Genomic DNA, 14,960 nt, shown 5'->3' with positions numbered 1-14,960 from the left:
GATCATAAGACACAGAATTTATAAAAAAAATTACAGAGTCATGCAGTTGAAATGATATACAGTACTGAACAAAACTAGATTAAGTTTTTCATCTTTTAGAATGAGTTTGTTAGTTTCGGTTCTTTAATATGTAAATCCCAGAACTTCGTTTAAATCACATTCTGAAGATAGCTTAAGATTTTATAACAAAAGGTGCCATCTCAGCTCAGACAATGCATTAAAGGTGTGAGGTTAAAGTCTGTCTGCATCCCAATCTTCAGCCAGACTGGTTCTATTTCTAAAGTGGAATTTCGCATGCAAGCTGCTTAAAATTAGGGACAAAACAATATAGTGAAATATATGAATGACGAGTCATCAATGATAAGCGATCAACCTCCTTTGAAGAAATCTTTATTTGCTTTATCCTTAGAAGCTTTTGTTTAAAGAAAATAATTTAGCACAACTACAATCTAAATATATAATTATGATGTATAGGATTACACAATTAGAATGGTGATGAAGCAATCAGACCTCACTGTTCTTAAAATTGAATAATTTGCACCAGTCATAGTTAAATGTGGAAGTCACAAGTTTCTGTCTGAATCAAACTACTTTTCCAGTTGCTGTATTAATTTAATACTTCACTGAGAGAGTTGATATTTAAACATAGAAATCTTACGTTTTTTTAGCTAAGTCCAAGTCCCACAAGATTATTGGGGGATTCTCACCACAAGGCGTAGTGAGCTTTATTATTGAATTCACCTCATTATTTACTTACTATGCCCCATGGCATCTCTCACAGTCGATTTCCACCCCATTATTGCCATGCACCATTCCAGACATAACTTGTCATTCGCTGTATAGCCGCTGAAAATCTGGCAGCCCTGGTTCCTGTGCCATCTTTAAGGTATGACTGTAAGCTGCCGTGTTCAGAGGCATGGGCACAAGATGATGAACAAAGGGGGAAGATGGCACAATGTTTCTCCAACAGGAGTTTCTGGTTAGTGGGCAGTACAACAATGTATTGTCCTCAGTGGACCAGAAGAGGAGGTGTGACACCAGACAGTGCCAACCTGGTCTGAGGTTGCCACCTGGGTCAGTGCTGTTGCCAGGGTGTGGAGGAATGGCTAGCAATGCAGAGAGAAGATCAGTGACCTATTCTGGACCGCCAGGGTGAGCGCTACACTCTTCTCTCTGCCACTTCACAATATCTATCAGTGGCACTGCACAAACCTCTCACCAAGGCTCCCTCCACCATTCTCCCACCATTGTCTGGAACGCCTTTCCATACCTGCTCTTACCCCCCTCAGTCTCCCATACCACTGACCTAGCACACACTCTGTGTTACCTCCTCAGACCATTGCTACATCTCACCACCTCTTCCCAACAGCCATGCCACCCATCGTCATCTCACTTGCTCCGCCCGCCCAGTTTTTTTTAATTGCAAGTGAAGACAGCACAAATCAGGGTAAAAGAGCCTGTATGGGTGGGCGGGGTAGCCCATAATTCATGTCCTCACTCTCTAGAAGGAGAGATCCCTGGCCTTCACCAGAGTAAACCAGGACTTTTCTTGTGGCGTCACACAATATCCATGTCATTCTAAATAAGGAAACTCCCAGGATTCAGTACACTTGTCACTCTCCCATGATCCCCACTCTCACTCATCATTGTCAGACAGCATTGTTAAGCACTAGCCATGAAGCTTTCTCTCTTTGGTCTTCCTTCTGCAGAGAAATGTCTGCTACAGATCCTCCAAGTTCTCCAAGTACTGAGGCCTCAGAAGTGGCATCAGCAAAGCTGCCTCCTCCACCCCACCAGCTCAGCTACCGATCCCTTAGTGGGAATGGTTGTGATAGAGTGTGCATACACAATCTGGCAGCTCCGCAGCTGAAGAAGCACCCAAGGCCACTGGTACTCAGAGGACAGCCAGAGACCAGACACCTGCTCAGTCCCAGGTAGGAGAGGGCCCCCTGGTGTCAATAGTCTGGGAATTTGTCCAGACACACAGGATTGGCAGGAAGGTATATGGCATGAAATGGCTCTCATTACACCAAAGCTGCATCAATGCAATGAGTCATGTAATCGTTTGACTGCCTCCATGGGCAGGTTGTTGGCTGCCATAGAGACACAGGCCCAGCAGTCTCAGGGTTTGCTGGATTGCCACACACTCTTACACTCCTTATATCACCCATTGGCCCCCAGGAATGAAATCCTGACCACAGGGTCGGTGGGGACTGGCGGGGGGAGGAAGACCTTGACCAGCAGACACACAGCTGGAGGTGAAAGAGGTGGAACCACACACAGACACCTCAGCGGTCTCATCTCAGAGCACTCTGGAGGGAGGCAAGCCCTCCACTTCCAAATGAGATGTTGCCCATGATCCAAGATAGTCATCATTTGGAGTATGTAGCAAGCTGAATCCACCATGTGCTCACTTTATTTCCCTCATTCAGTTTTCCCAAAGTTTAGCTTATTTGGCTGTTTTAGTAAGATGATACTCTGACTATTATTGAGGTGACTTATGGTGTTAAAAAGACATGTAACAAGTGTTTAATCTTGTCAATTGGCACCTTGCCAATGCACAGCAAGGCTTTCACTGTGGTATTGAGGGTGTAAGATGATCTTGACATTGACATTTGTCACACTTGTTGCCTGATTCTGCCTCACACCTCACCCATAGCCGTCGACTCCTGTAAACATCCACCAAATGAAGTTATTTGCATATGTACCAAATACCTGCTAAACTGGTTAAAAAAGGGCCTCTTCATTAAAATGTAATAAGTCTTTTTAATTGACATGATAACTTATCACCAATGCCAAGCATCCCTTCCACAAATTTTGAATATACTTTTATCAGCGTGGTGTCTCATTCCTTCAGATTTTATTTATTGTTGAAGATAGTTTAAAAATACATAATATATTAAAAATACCTTTCATTTTGACTGTTTTGCACCTATCCTATTATGCCATCTTTCACTTAATGCACATCATTTTACAGTGAATAAAAAGGGCTGACTTTCACTTCCTGGTTTAAACTCTGTATGCTGCATTAAGGATTGTTCAGAATGTTTTGCTGAGGAAGCATACAATTGGTTGCACTCTTCACATGCATCCCAGTTCGTTGTCTTGGTTTTCTGACAACTACAAATCACAGTGTAAAGGCCCACACAAATTCTGCGAGAAAGTGCAAGAGAATGCAAATCATTTATAGTTAACCACAAAATTGTTTTTTTTTGTTATACTTTTTTATGTATTTTTCTTAATTGTTTTGTGGAGGCTGGCATAAATCCTTCAATGATTCAATCCAGAATCTTGTGTATTTATATGCTAAAGTGATCCCAGCACAGATTAGGGAATATTCTTCATATCTCTCCAGCCTGACCAATTGCCCTTACTTCTACTGTTTTAGCGGAATTTTCCCAGTTTCAGCCAAAATGTTTGATTGTGTGAGATTCATGTCATCTTGCAATGGCTCAAAGCAACCTGGCTTACAGTATCTTCTGCTGCTCACCTCATTAGGCATTCAGGATCTATGGTGGCCTTCCTGTGGAATCACACAGATGTTTGTAAAAGAAGAAATACCCCAAATCTCTGGGCCACTGTAGACAGGCACCTGCTCAGCCCCCAAGCAGAAGACAATCATGTGGTCTTATTCATTAATTTCACTGTCAAAATGTACAGGCAGTCAGAGGCACAGCAGACATGTTTGTCAGAGGTGGTCGGTAAACTGGAGCAAAGGACAGAGGAATCCTCCAAGGTCACCAGCTGGCATGGTTAAGTGTGGGTCTGGCAATCTCCATGAACAGGTTGGCAGCCACTCTGATGAACCAGTCCAGCACACACAATGGGTGCCAGGTATGGACACAGACCTTCACTCTATAACTGCAGACATAGGTGCTCAGCATCAATGGTAGGGGGTACAAGGGGCCATTGATCTCACTCCGAGTGCCCTTTCATCTCAGGGACGTTGGTTGGTACCATGAGGCACCCACAGGGAGGAGGTGGCACACATAAGACCCCACAGAAGATTCTTCTCAGAATTCCAGAAGTGCTTAGACCTTCACATTCCCAGTTATGATGCCACAGACTGCAGGAGTTCCAGATGAAGAGAGTAAGTCTGACAAAGGACTCGAAAAGAAGACTCGACAGATGCTGCCTAGACCTGCTGAGTTTCTCCAGAACTTTCATGTTTTTCCCCTGGGGATAAAAAAAAACAAGTTTTCCAGGCCAACACAGTCAACTTCAGATCAGATTCCCTCCATCCCACCTGTAGACATCATACTTAGACAGGGTGGGTGGGAAAGGAAGAAAAGGCCTTGCTGAGAACATATCAGTGACATGGGTGACATAATTCTAAATAATCCTGCACGATTATAAACTTGCATGTGTTTACACTCTCAAGGATTTGGAGGGATATGTGCGGGATGCTGACAGGTGGGACTAGATTGGGTTGGTATATCTGGTCGGCATGGATGGTTGGACCGAAGGGTCTGTTTCCACGCTGTACATCTCTATGACTCTATGACGTCTTTGTCCCTGTCAGACCTGATTAAGTCAGAACCATGTGAGATTTGGCAGCATCTCGAACATCCCCAGGATGAAAGAAATTGTGATGGCCAATCCTTGTTCATTTCTCACAAGCAACTGACTCCACAGCTTACAGGTGTCAGCGGTCCTTGGACTGTTGGCATTGAGGACCCTTTAATGTGGGTAAAACTGAGGGTGATCACAATGTTCTAGGTCATGGCATGCACACAGTTTCCACAATTACACCCACCTTGTGAGTGAGAGTACAGAATCAGTGATGATTTCACATATCACTGGACAGAAAGGTTCATTTTATCTATCAAGGAGGTGCACTCCTACTCAAGATTAGGAGACATACAGTAAGCAGTTCACACCTCCACTCTGCCTCATAACACATTGGCCTGCTGATAAAAGTTATACAAAGCATTGCCTCTCACTAATTCAGCACTATCTTACAATGAGCTCAAGCCCATGATTCTATGAACACTCTGAAACATTGATGTTGAAAGGGTCAAAAGAAGAATCTTCCGCATTCATCTAAGCCTGCGGCCTTCCTTGAGAGATTTCATTGCACAGCACATGTTTGCCAAATGCTGACTGAAGCCTTAAGAGCTATCTCTTGTGGGTGGCACGGTGGCTCAGTGGTTAGCACTGCTGCCTCACAGCGTCAGGGACCTGGGTTCAATTCCCGCCTTGGGCAACTGTCTGTGTGGAGTTTGCACATTCTCCCTGTGTCTGTGAGGGTTTCCTCTGGGTGCTCTGGTTTCCTCTAAAGATGTGCAGGTTTGGTGAATTGGCCATGCTAAATTGCCCGTAGTGTTCGATGCATTAGTTGGCATGAATGTAGGGGAATGGGTCTGGGTGGGTTGCTCTTCAGAGGGTCAGTGTGGACTTGTTGGGCCGAAGGGCCTGTTTCCACACTGTAGGGAATCTAATCTAATCTGATTTAACCTCAGCACCATATGTCTCAATGCCTGTTGCTTAGTGAGTAGGACATCTGTTGTGTGCATACTCGAAAGTGGGATTAAGCAAAGATATTGAATGTACAATCAGATGGACAATGAGACACTTAATCTACAAATCAAAAGATAAAGGACTGCAAAAATAACAAGTTCCACATGCTCTTTGCGTTATGTAGAACTCTTTGTCTCAGAACCAGCAGAATGTTAAACAGGTAAAGAAAGTTCCGATACGGGTCATTTATTCTGGAAACAAGTTTCAATTAAATTCTCTCAGGCTTCTCACAATTAATGATGATGAACATCAATTACCTGACGGACACGGGTGGACAGTATTTCATAGGTTTAATTGAGTGCATGATAATCGATAGCAGGTAACGTAGCTAGCCGCACATTGAGACCTTGCGATCTTGTTTGGATTATGCCGGATAATCAAGGTTCTTCTGTACTGCTCTTTTGGATATCCTTTTAGGTCAATATCCAGATTCTCATCTATTTCCTTATAAAATGGCTGTTATCTCCCAGATTTACTGTATCCAGGACATCCCTGTTTTGTTGGCTCCAGTTGTGGAGGAGATGGCATGCCATGAAGATGCTATACTGTCAGAGTAGTCCAGGTACGTGAACCTCATCATGAGGAGGCCTATGGTCTGTTCCACATTAACTTGGTGGTAGGATGAGCCTTATTCTTACTATGGCTACATCAGTCCTAAGGGTTTTATAAATGTGTCATCAGCCATGTTTGGAGGAGGTAGCTCTCATCTCCCAACAACCAGTTGCCCAGACAACTTGAATAGAGGCAGGAAGCTGTGAGTTCTCCAGTATGTAAGCTTCATTGGAAGTTCCCAGGATATCGAGAAGACATGTTCAAAATATGGCATCTTTGGTTTAGATTGATCATTGATTGAGTTGAAACCTCTTCTGTTGATGAACTTGGCAAATTGGTGTCTAAAAACTAGTCTGATAGTGATCTGTGGATACTCCCCCTTGTGGAGTTCCCTGCTTTTCCTATGCTCAGTGAGATTCCACCCTTCTTTCTTGAATTGCACCCTTTCAATGTATTCATCCAATTCATGTCCCTGTCTATTGAAACTCATTCCCAGACTTGAGTTTCTCACTTTCCCCAGGACTATACAGACTGCTCACTGATAACCGCCTCTGACCATGATTGTTCAAATTCCTAGGGCTGACCATGGCTCATTGACAACTGAATTGGCAGGTCAGCCCAACTGAACATAGATATCTCTACAACATACGACTACAAGTACTTGTAAACCCCAGACTGGTTGCGCTTGCCTTGCAGGATTGGCCACAGACTGTAAGGACATGTATCCCAGACTCTGGTAAAATGAAGCACCTGCCTGACCATGGCCTGCTGTACTGTAATGAACTCACTGTAGTCTGCCTTGACCCCACCAAGGATTGCTCTCCTTTGACTTTCAAGCATGACTATTTGCTTGATGCATAGGCATTGTATATGATGCGTTAGCCATAGACACCTACTGTCGTTGGGACATCGACATAGCACATTGTCATATAGCAACACAACTACCCCATTGACTGTTCAGTGTTATGAGCCATGGCAAGATTCCTGCCTTTCTCTTTGCATTAGAAAGTGTAATGCCAGCCAGAGAGGCAAACAGCTTCAAGTAAGCAGAAATGAGCTAACAGCAATAAGCTGCATTCCATTTAGATGGATGAAATATGGGCATGTCTCTGAGTGCTAAATGACCTGGCAGAAGCATGCAAATCATGGGTGTCCCTGAGCTCCAATTAAAAGTCCTGAAGGCCTGATGTGTGTGTGAGTTGGGTCAAGCATCAACTTGTTGATATTGTGAGGTTGGGTGACTTGTGTTGATGAAGGGTGGAGATGAAAGGTGTCCATGAAGCATACAAGATGTTAAGAGGAAGGTAGAGTTGGATGAAGACCAGAACAAGCTGAAACCACAAGTAACTTGTAATAATCACATGTCAGGAATTTGCATTGTCTAATTTCTTGGAGGTGGAGATGGGTTCCTTAATTCCTTACACGATTATCCTTGCTAGCACCCTGTTAGTAGTATCTTACCATGTGGCTTTTGTAGAAACATGTAAATCACATCCACAGCTGGTCCTTTCATATTTCAGGTAAAAACAATGACTGCAGATGCTGGAAACCGGATTCTGGATTAGTGGTGCTGGAAGAGCTTAGCAGTTCAGGTAGCATCCAAGTTGACGTTTCGGGCAAAAGCCCTTCATCAGGAATAAAGACAGAGAGCCTGAAGGGTGGAGAGATAAGCTTGAGCAGGGTGGGGGTGGGGAGAAAGGAGCATAGAGTACAATGGGTGAGTGGGGGAGGGGATGAAGGTGATAGGTCAGGGAGGAGAGGGTGGAGTGGATAGGTGGAAAAGGAGATAGGTAGGTAGTACAAGTCCGGACAAGTCATGGGAACAGTGCTGAGCTGGAAGTTTGGAACTAGGGTGAGGTGGGGATGGGGAAATGAGGAATCTGTTGAAGTCCACATTGATGCCCTGGTGGAAGTGTTCCGAGGTGGAAGATGAGGCGTTCTTCCTCCAGGCGTCTGGTGGTGAGGGAGCAGCGGTGAAGGAGGCCCAGGACCTCCATGTCCTCGGCAGAGTGGGAGGGGAAGTTGAAATGTTGGGCCACGGGGCGGTGTGTTTGATTAGTGCGGGTGTCCCGATGTTCCCTAAAGCGCTCTGCTAGGAGGCGCCCAGTCTCCCCAATGTAGAGGAGACCGCATCGGGAGCAACGGATACAATAAATGATATTACTGGATGTGCATGTAAAATGTTGATGGATGTGGAAGGCTCCTTTAGGGCCTTGGATAGAGGTGAGGGAGGAGGTGTGTGCGCAGGTTTTACAGTTCCTGCGATGGCAGGGGAAAGTGCCAGGATGGGAGGGTGGGTTGTTGGGGGGGCATGGACATGACCAGGTAGTCACGGAGGGAATGGTCTTTGCGGAAGGCGGAAAGGGGTGGGGAGGGAAATATATCCCTGGTGATGGGGTCTTTTTGGAGGTGGCGGAAATGTTGGTGGATGATTTGGTTTATGCAAAGGTTTGTAGGGTGGAAGGTGAGCACCAGGGGCGTCTGTCCTTGTTACGGTTGGAGGCGTGGGGTCTGAGGGCGGAGGTGCGGGATGTGGACGAGATGTGTTGGAGGGTATCTTTAACCACGTGGGAAGGAAATTACGGTCTCTAAAGAAGGAGGTCATCTGGTGTGTTCTGTGGTGGAACTGGTCCTCCTGGGAGCAGATACGGCAGAGGCGGAGGATTTGGGAATACGGGATGGCATTTTTGCAAAAGGTAGGGTGGGAAGAGGTGTAATCCAAGTAGTTGTGAAAGTCAGTGGGTTGGTAAAAAATGTCAGTGTCAAGTCGGTTGTCATTAATGGAGACGGAGAGGTCCAGGAAGGGGAGGGAGGTGTCAGAGATGGTCCAGGTAAATTTAAGGTCAGGGTTGAATGTGTTGGTGAAGTTGATGAATTGCTCAACCTCCTCGCGGGAGCACGAGGTGACGCCAATGCAGTCATCAATGTAGTGGAGGAAGAGGTGGGGAGTGGTGCCGGTGTAATTACGGAAGATCAACTGTTCTACGTAGCCAACAAAGAGACAGGCATAGCTGGGGCCCATACGTGTTCCCATGGCTACCCCTTTGGTCTGGAGGAAGTGGGAGGATTCAAAGAAAAAATTGTTAAGGGTGAGGACCAGTTTGGCCAAACAAATGAAAGTGTCGGTGGAAGGGTACTGTTGGGGACGTCTGGAGAGGAAAAAAACATGGCTTAGAGGCCCTGGTCATGGTGGATGGAGGTGTAGAAGGATTGGTTATCCATGGTGAAGATGAGGCGTTGAGTGCTGGGGAAACTGAAGTCTTGAAGGAGGTGGAGGGTGTGGGTGATGTCACGAATGTATGTGGGGAGTTCCTGGACTAGGGGGGATAGGACACTGTCGAGGTAGGAAGAGATGAGTTCAGTGGGGCAGGAGCATGCTGAGACAATGGGTCGGCCAGGGTGGTCAGGCTTGTGGATCTTGGGAAGGAGGTAGAACCGGGCAGTGCGGGGTTCCCAGACTATGAGGTTGGAAGCTGTGGGTGGGAGATCTTCTGAGGTGATGAGGTTCTGTATGGTCCGGGAGATGATGATTTGGTGATGGGGGGGTGGGTCATGATTGAAGGGGCAGTAGGAAGAGGTGTCCTCGAGTTCGCGTTTGGATTCAGCAGTGTTGAGGTCAGTGCGCCAGACTACCACTGCGCCCCCTTTATCTGCTGGCTTGATGGTGAGGTTGGGATTGGAGCAGAGGGATTGGAGGGCTGCGCGTTGTGAGGGTGAGAGGTTGGAGTGGGGGTAGACAGATTGAGGTGGTTAAGTCCCGGCGGCAGTTGGAAATGAAAAGGTCGAGGGCAGGTCATAGGCCACCGCGGGGTGTCCAGGTGGATGCAGTGTGTTGGAGGTGGGCGAAGGGGTCCTCGGAAGGTGGGCAGGAATCCTGATTGTGAAAGTAAGCTCGGAGGCGGAGGCGACGGAAGAATTGTTCGACATCATGGCGTGTATTAAATTCATTGATGCCTGGATGGAGGGGGATGAAGGTGAGTCCTTTGCTGAGGACTGATCATTCGTCCTCAGTGAGGGGGAGGACTGTTGGTTTTCCACCTATCACATCTCCATCGCCCCTCCCTACCTTTTATCTTAGCCTGCCTGGCACACTCTCCTCATTCCTGATGAAGGGCTTATGCCCAAAACGTCGAATTTCCTGTTCCTTGGATGCTGCCTAACCTGCTGTGCTTTAACCAGCAACACATTTTCAGCTGTTTACGAGGATAATGGTGAGAAACCACAGATGCAGAGTGTTATAGCTTTGTGACTTTGATATCTCCCGACTGCAGTAGTATTGTGCAAGATTCCCTTCTGGTGAACTGTCTGCAGAAATTTTAGATTTCGTATTTTACCAACAATTGAAGTAAGATTAACTGAACTGTAATGACTCTTTCTTTTTCTAGAGCTGTGACAGATCTATCAACCTCTAGCCCTCTGGCAAAATTCCCTTTCCAAACAGTTTAGAATAATGTAAATTGTCACATTTTTTGTGATTGTCTACCTGTATTTGTACTTTAAATTGTTAAATGCCTACTTCTGACAACAGGAGAAAGTGAGGTCTACAGATGCTGGAGATCAGAGCTGAAAATGTGTTGCTGGAAAAGCGCAGCAGGTCAGGCAGCATCCAAGGAACAGGAAATTCGACTTTTCGGGCATAAGCCCTTCTTCAGGAAGGGCTTTTGCCGGAAACGTCGAATTTCCTGTTCCTTGGATGCTGCCTGACCTGCTGCGTTTTTCCAGCAATACATTTTCAGCTACTTCTGACAACATCCTACTTCTGAAACTAAAGCAACACATTGTGTAAGTAAGTTGAAACAGAAGGCGCTGGAGAAACTCAGCAGGTCTGGCAGTCTCTGTGCACAGAGAATTGGAGATAATATTTCAAGTCCAATATGATCCTTTGTCAGAAGAATAGGATTCTGTTGTTCAGTTCCAAAGAAGATATTGGACTCAACATTGGCTTTATTTTTCTCCACAGATGCTGCCAGACCTGCTGAGTTTCTCCAGAAATTTTTGTTTTTATTTCAGATCTCCAGCATCTGCAGTACCTTGCTTTTATTTGTACCTGAGAAGTATATCTACTACAGTCTCTCCACAGACTGACAAAATTGATTTGCATCTGTTTGTCAACCAGAAACTGCAAGTCAATCCAGTCAACTGATATCTGAAGCAGGGAGACATTGCAGAGGAAGATACTCAAACAACACCTTTTCCAAAATTATTCACCATCTGCTATGATTTATTTCACATAATTTTAATTCATCAATGAGTACATCAAGCGAACAGACTTAAAAGATGAAAAAAAACATGAATACACAACTAATTTTTGAATAACATGCAATAAGCACTGATTATTGCGAAAATTTTGTGCTTGGTAATTCTCCTAAATTGCAAAATAATGAGCTGTGTTCACATGAGAGTCCAATATCTGTTTCTGGTGAGTAAATTTTCACGCCAGGGATCCTCACATAGAAAATAAACCTTTACACATTTAACAGTAATAAATGTCTGAATAAAACTCATTTGAAAGGGGACTTTAATAGGCACTGAAATATTACATAAATTCTCTTTCTAAAGCAAGAAAAATATCAAAGTCTACTTTTATGTTGTCTTGTCATTTGAAAATGCTATGTAATGCCAATATCTCTTTTCCAGCTTGGCAGAAGTACATTAGGTCAACGAGGAGAGGTTCAAGTTTGTTCTTTTCCGAGTAATTGCCTGTCACTCAGCTTGAATTTTATTTGTGAATTGTACACAGCAGACATAGAAGACTTGCTTCTCAATGGCATTTTGTACCTCACTTGCTTCCAAAATCTTGAATAAGAGCTATCCAGTTTGCTTCTTCTATCTGGTTTCCATTTAATAGTACCATATCTTTGAATGATGTGTCTTATGGATTCTGGAAAGTGATTCAAGTAATCACCTTTCTCCAATTCAATTAGAATGACTTTTATTTCATTCTGGATTAAAGCCTTATATAATCCAATCTGCTGTTCAAATCCACAGTATGCTTGGTCATTAGTCAAAGGCTTCTGAGCCAAAATGATTATCAACCTTCTGCTGTTCCTTATGTTTGCTTCAATAACTTCAACCTCGGCTGTAAATATAAACCAGGCATAACACCTATTTTAGATATTTTCTTATTAACATTTGTTCTGCAAAGATTTATAGAGAGGCACCAAAAAAACATTAGGGAGGAAATTGATTCCAATAATCATAGAACCCCTACAGTGTGGACCAAGCATTTTGACCCATCAGGTCCACACTGATAATCTGAACAGCATTCCAACCAGACCCCCCCCCCCCCCCCCCCCCCCCGCCATCACCGCCTTACCCTTGCATTTGTCATGGCTAATCCACCTAAACTGTACACCTTTGGACTGAGAGAAAAAAAATAAATAAATACACAATTAATTTTTGAGTAACATGAGCCAAGAAGTGATCATTTCTAAAATTTTGTGGGACATCATATTACATAACCCGAAATTTTGTGTTCAGTAGTTCTCCTAGATTGCAAAATAATGAGCTGTGAGGAAACCCATGCAGATTTGGGGAAAATGTGAAAACGCTGCTCAGAGAGTGAAATTGAACCTGGGTCCCTGACACTGAGGCAGCAGTGCTAACCACTGAGCCACTGTGCCACCCACATTGTGGCTTGCTTCTATTTGCTTTTCTGTACAAAATTCAGACAGATGAGCACAGACTATACACAGTTGTAATCATCCATGCCCAATCCCCAATGGAAATGTTTTGACTTCTAAGTGCTCTCTTAAAATAAGCATTTGATAAAACACGGGCCCAATATTTGTTATCGTACCACAATGTCTAATTTGGCTGCTGCTGTTAAACAGTCCTGCAGTCTCAATTCCATGTTTCCCTCTTAAAGGGAAGCGGCACTGGAGACATTTGCCAAATATTCAGAAGAATATTTATAGAAATATTTATATTTATAGTGGCTTATAGAAACATATAAAATTATGAAGGGAATCGATAAAACAGAAATAGATAGGATGTTTCCACTGGTACATGAGTCTAGGACAAGAGGGCATGGCCTCAAGATTAGAGAAAGTAGGAACTGAACTGAGAAGGAACTTCTTTACCCAGAGGGTTGTTAATCTGTGTAATTCCTTGCCCACAGAAGTAGTTGATGCTACTTCAGCAATCACTTTTAAAGTTAAGTTTGATACTTTTTTGAAAAATAAAGGAATTAAGAGATATGGTGAAATTGCGGGTAAGTGGAGCTGAGTCCATGAAAAGATCAGCCATGATCTTATTGAGTGGTGGAGCAGGCTTGAAGGGCCGGATGGCCTACTCCTGCTCTTAATTCTTATACTCTATTTTTGCTGCAATTCCATACAAGGAAAATGGAACACTGGCATAGGGAGAAACCTCCAGGGACACGGAATGCTGTTCTTGAGCTCTTAATGGTGGACGTGGGCAGGAGGTGATACACCATGCTTGTGTAGGACAATGGGGAAGGAGATCCTGGAGAACTAACACAGTGAGAAGAGATCACGAGCAGACAACCAGGAAAGTTAACAAACAGATCCAGGAACCAAGAACCTGACAGCAATGTGAAAATACGTCCAGTAACTTCACAAAGTGATCAATATGAATTGATGCATCTGCATATGACATCACCTGCCTGTTGGATAAGGCTGAAGATAAAGGGAACTGATAAGAGGCTTGACAGTGGACTGTTATGAGAGTGGAGTTGCACTGTATTATTCAGGTCAGCAAAGAGCTAAGATTGCAGGAAATCAGTAACTGCTGTCTCTTCCAGTTAAGGATTGGTTACGTGCACCAATAACTTCAAATAAGGCAGACACTTGGCAAAGAGACCTGCGTGTAAACAGCCCAAGAAAATCCTTGATTTTCAGCAGAACTTTAAAGAATGACTTTGCAGGATGTACCCCATGTTGGGATACATGGTAAAGGCATCAAGAGGAATTCCAGCTTGACCAGGCGCCAACTTTTCCAGATAATAATAATGTTTGGGGTTCGTTACAGAACCCAGGGTAGTGGAAGACCGTGATTGAGTTATCTCAAATGGTTAAAAATGCATGTTATTCATTTTAAGTACTTGATAAATTAATTGAGTTTTATCGAACTCTAAGTGTCTCCCACTGCGTCCTCATCTATGTATATACTTTTGTCTCTCAGAGATGGGCAATGGAATTTGGCGTCCCTGGGTGGGCATCAATAAGAAGTAGCTTTAAGTTACTCTGACGCGGGACCTTGTAACCTCTGAATTTTCCAACATCCCGCTGGAATACGTGGGTGTAAATAAAAATAACAGCAGATACACTAAAGAAGTTAATACTAAAAGAAAATGTTGGCTCCAGGGCACTCTGACTTAGGAGGATTTCACCAATAGTATGTGGCTGGGAAATGGCCAAAGTACCATGAATGTATTAGGTGTGACTGATACAGGAATGCGAATGCAAAAGATAGTATGTGCAAAAAGAACTTTAAAAATGTAAAGAAAGCCATAGCTGTAGGCTGTATGTTGGAAGACTGAATAATAAAGCAGCAGCAAGGGCTGAAGCTATGAACAGAGATGGCTGAGATTAAAGAGATGCAGAGACTGACTGAGAAGGTCAAGAATTTACAAAGCCAGAGAGACATAGATCTCAAGTATAGCAACCATTATCAGATGCAGTGTGAGAAATTGATAAGGGGAAAGGAGAAAAGTAAAGAGGAAACTAAAACACAGATTATTCCTCTTTGTGCTAATATCTGGCTCTATAACTTCTCTATCAACATTTATAAACTCACCCTTTGAGGAGGGATTGGAGCAAGATGGTGATGTTGACTGGGAAGGGCTTGCAGATGAATTGGCCAGATATGGAAAGCAGGACCCAAGGCTCCTATGGACCCCCACGATCATAGGAGAAAACAGCCAG

General features: G+C 44.1%; 1 protein-coding gene across 1 annotated transcript in view; it reads right to left on the bottom strand.

The window, feature by feature from the left end:
- Nucleotides 1–11,680: 11,680 nt before the first annotated feature.
- LOC132816935 (interleukin-1 receptor type 1-like) overlaps nt 11,681–14,960 on the bottom strand; it is a 30,067-nt gene continuing 26,787 nt past the window's right edge. Inside the window, exon 3 of the mRNA XM_060826960.1 lies at nt 11,681–12,151. Coding sequence (XP_060682943.1) covers nt 11,745–12,151 — 407 coding nt within the window. The 3' untranslated portion in view covers nt 11,681–11,744. The remainder of the gene's footprint in view (nt 12,152–14,960) is intronic.

The sequence above is a fragment of the Hemiscyllium ocellatum genome, chromosome 6 (assembly GCF_020745735.1).
Source record: "Hemiscyllium ocellatum isolate sHemOce1 chromosome 6, sHemOce1.pat.X.cur, whole genome shotgun sequence".
Classification (NCBI taxonomy): Eukaryota; Metazoa; Chordata; class Chondrichthyes; order Orectolobiformes; family Hemiscylliidae; genus Hemiscyllium; species Hemiscyllium ocellatum.
This window is presented reverse-complemented; position numbering and strand designations above follow the sequence as displayed.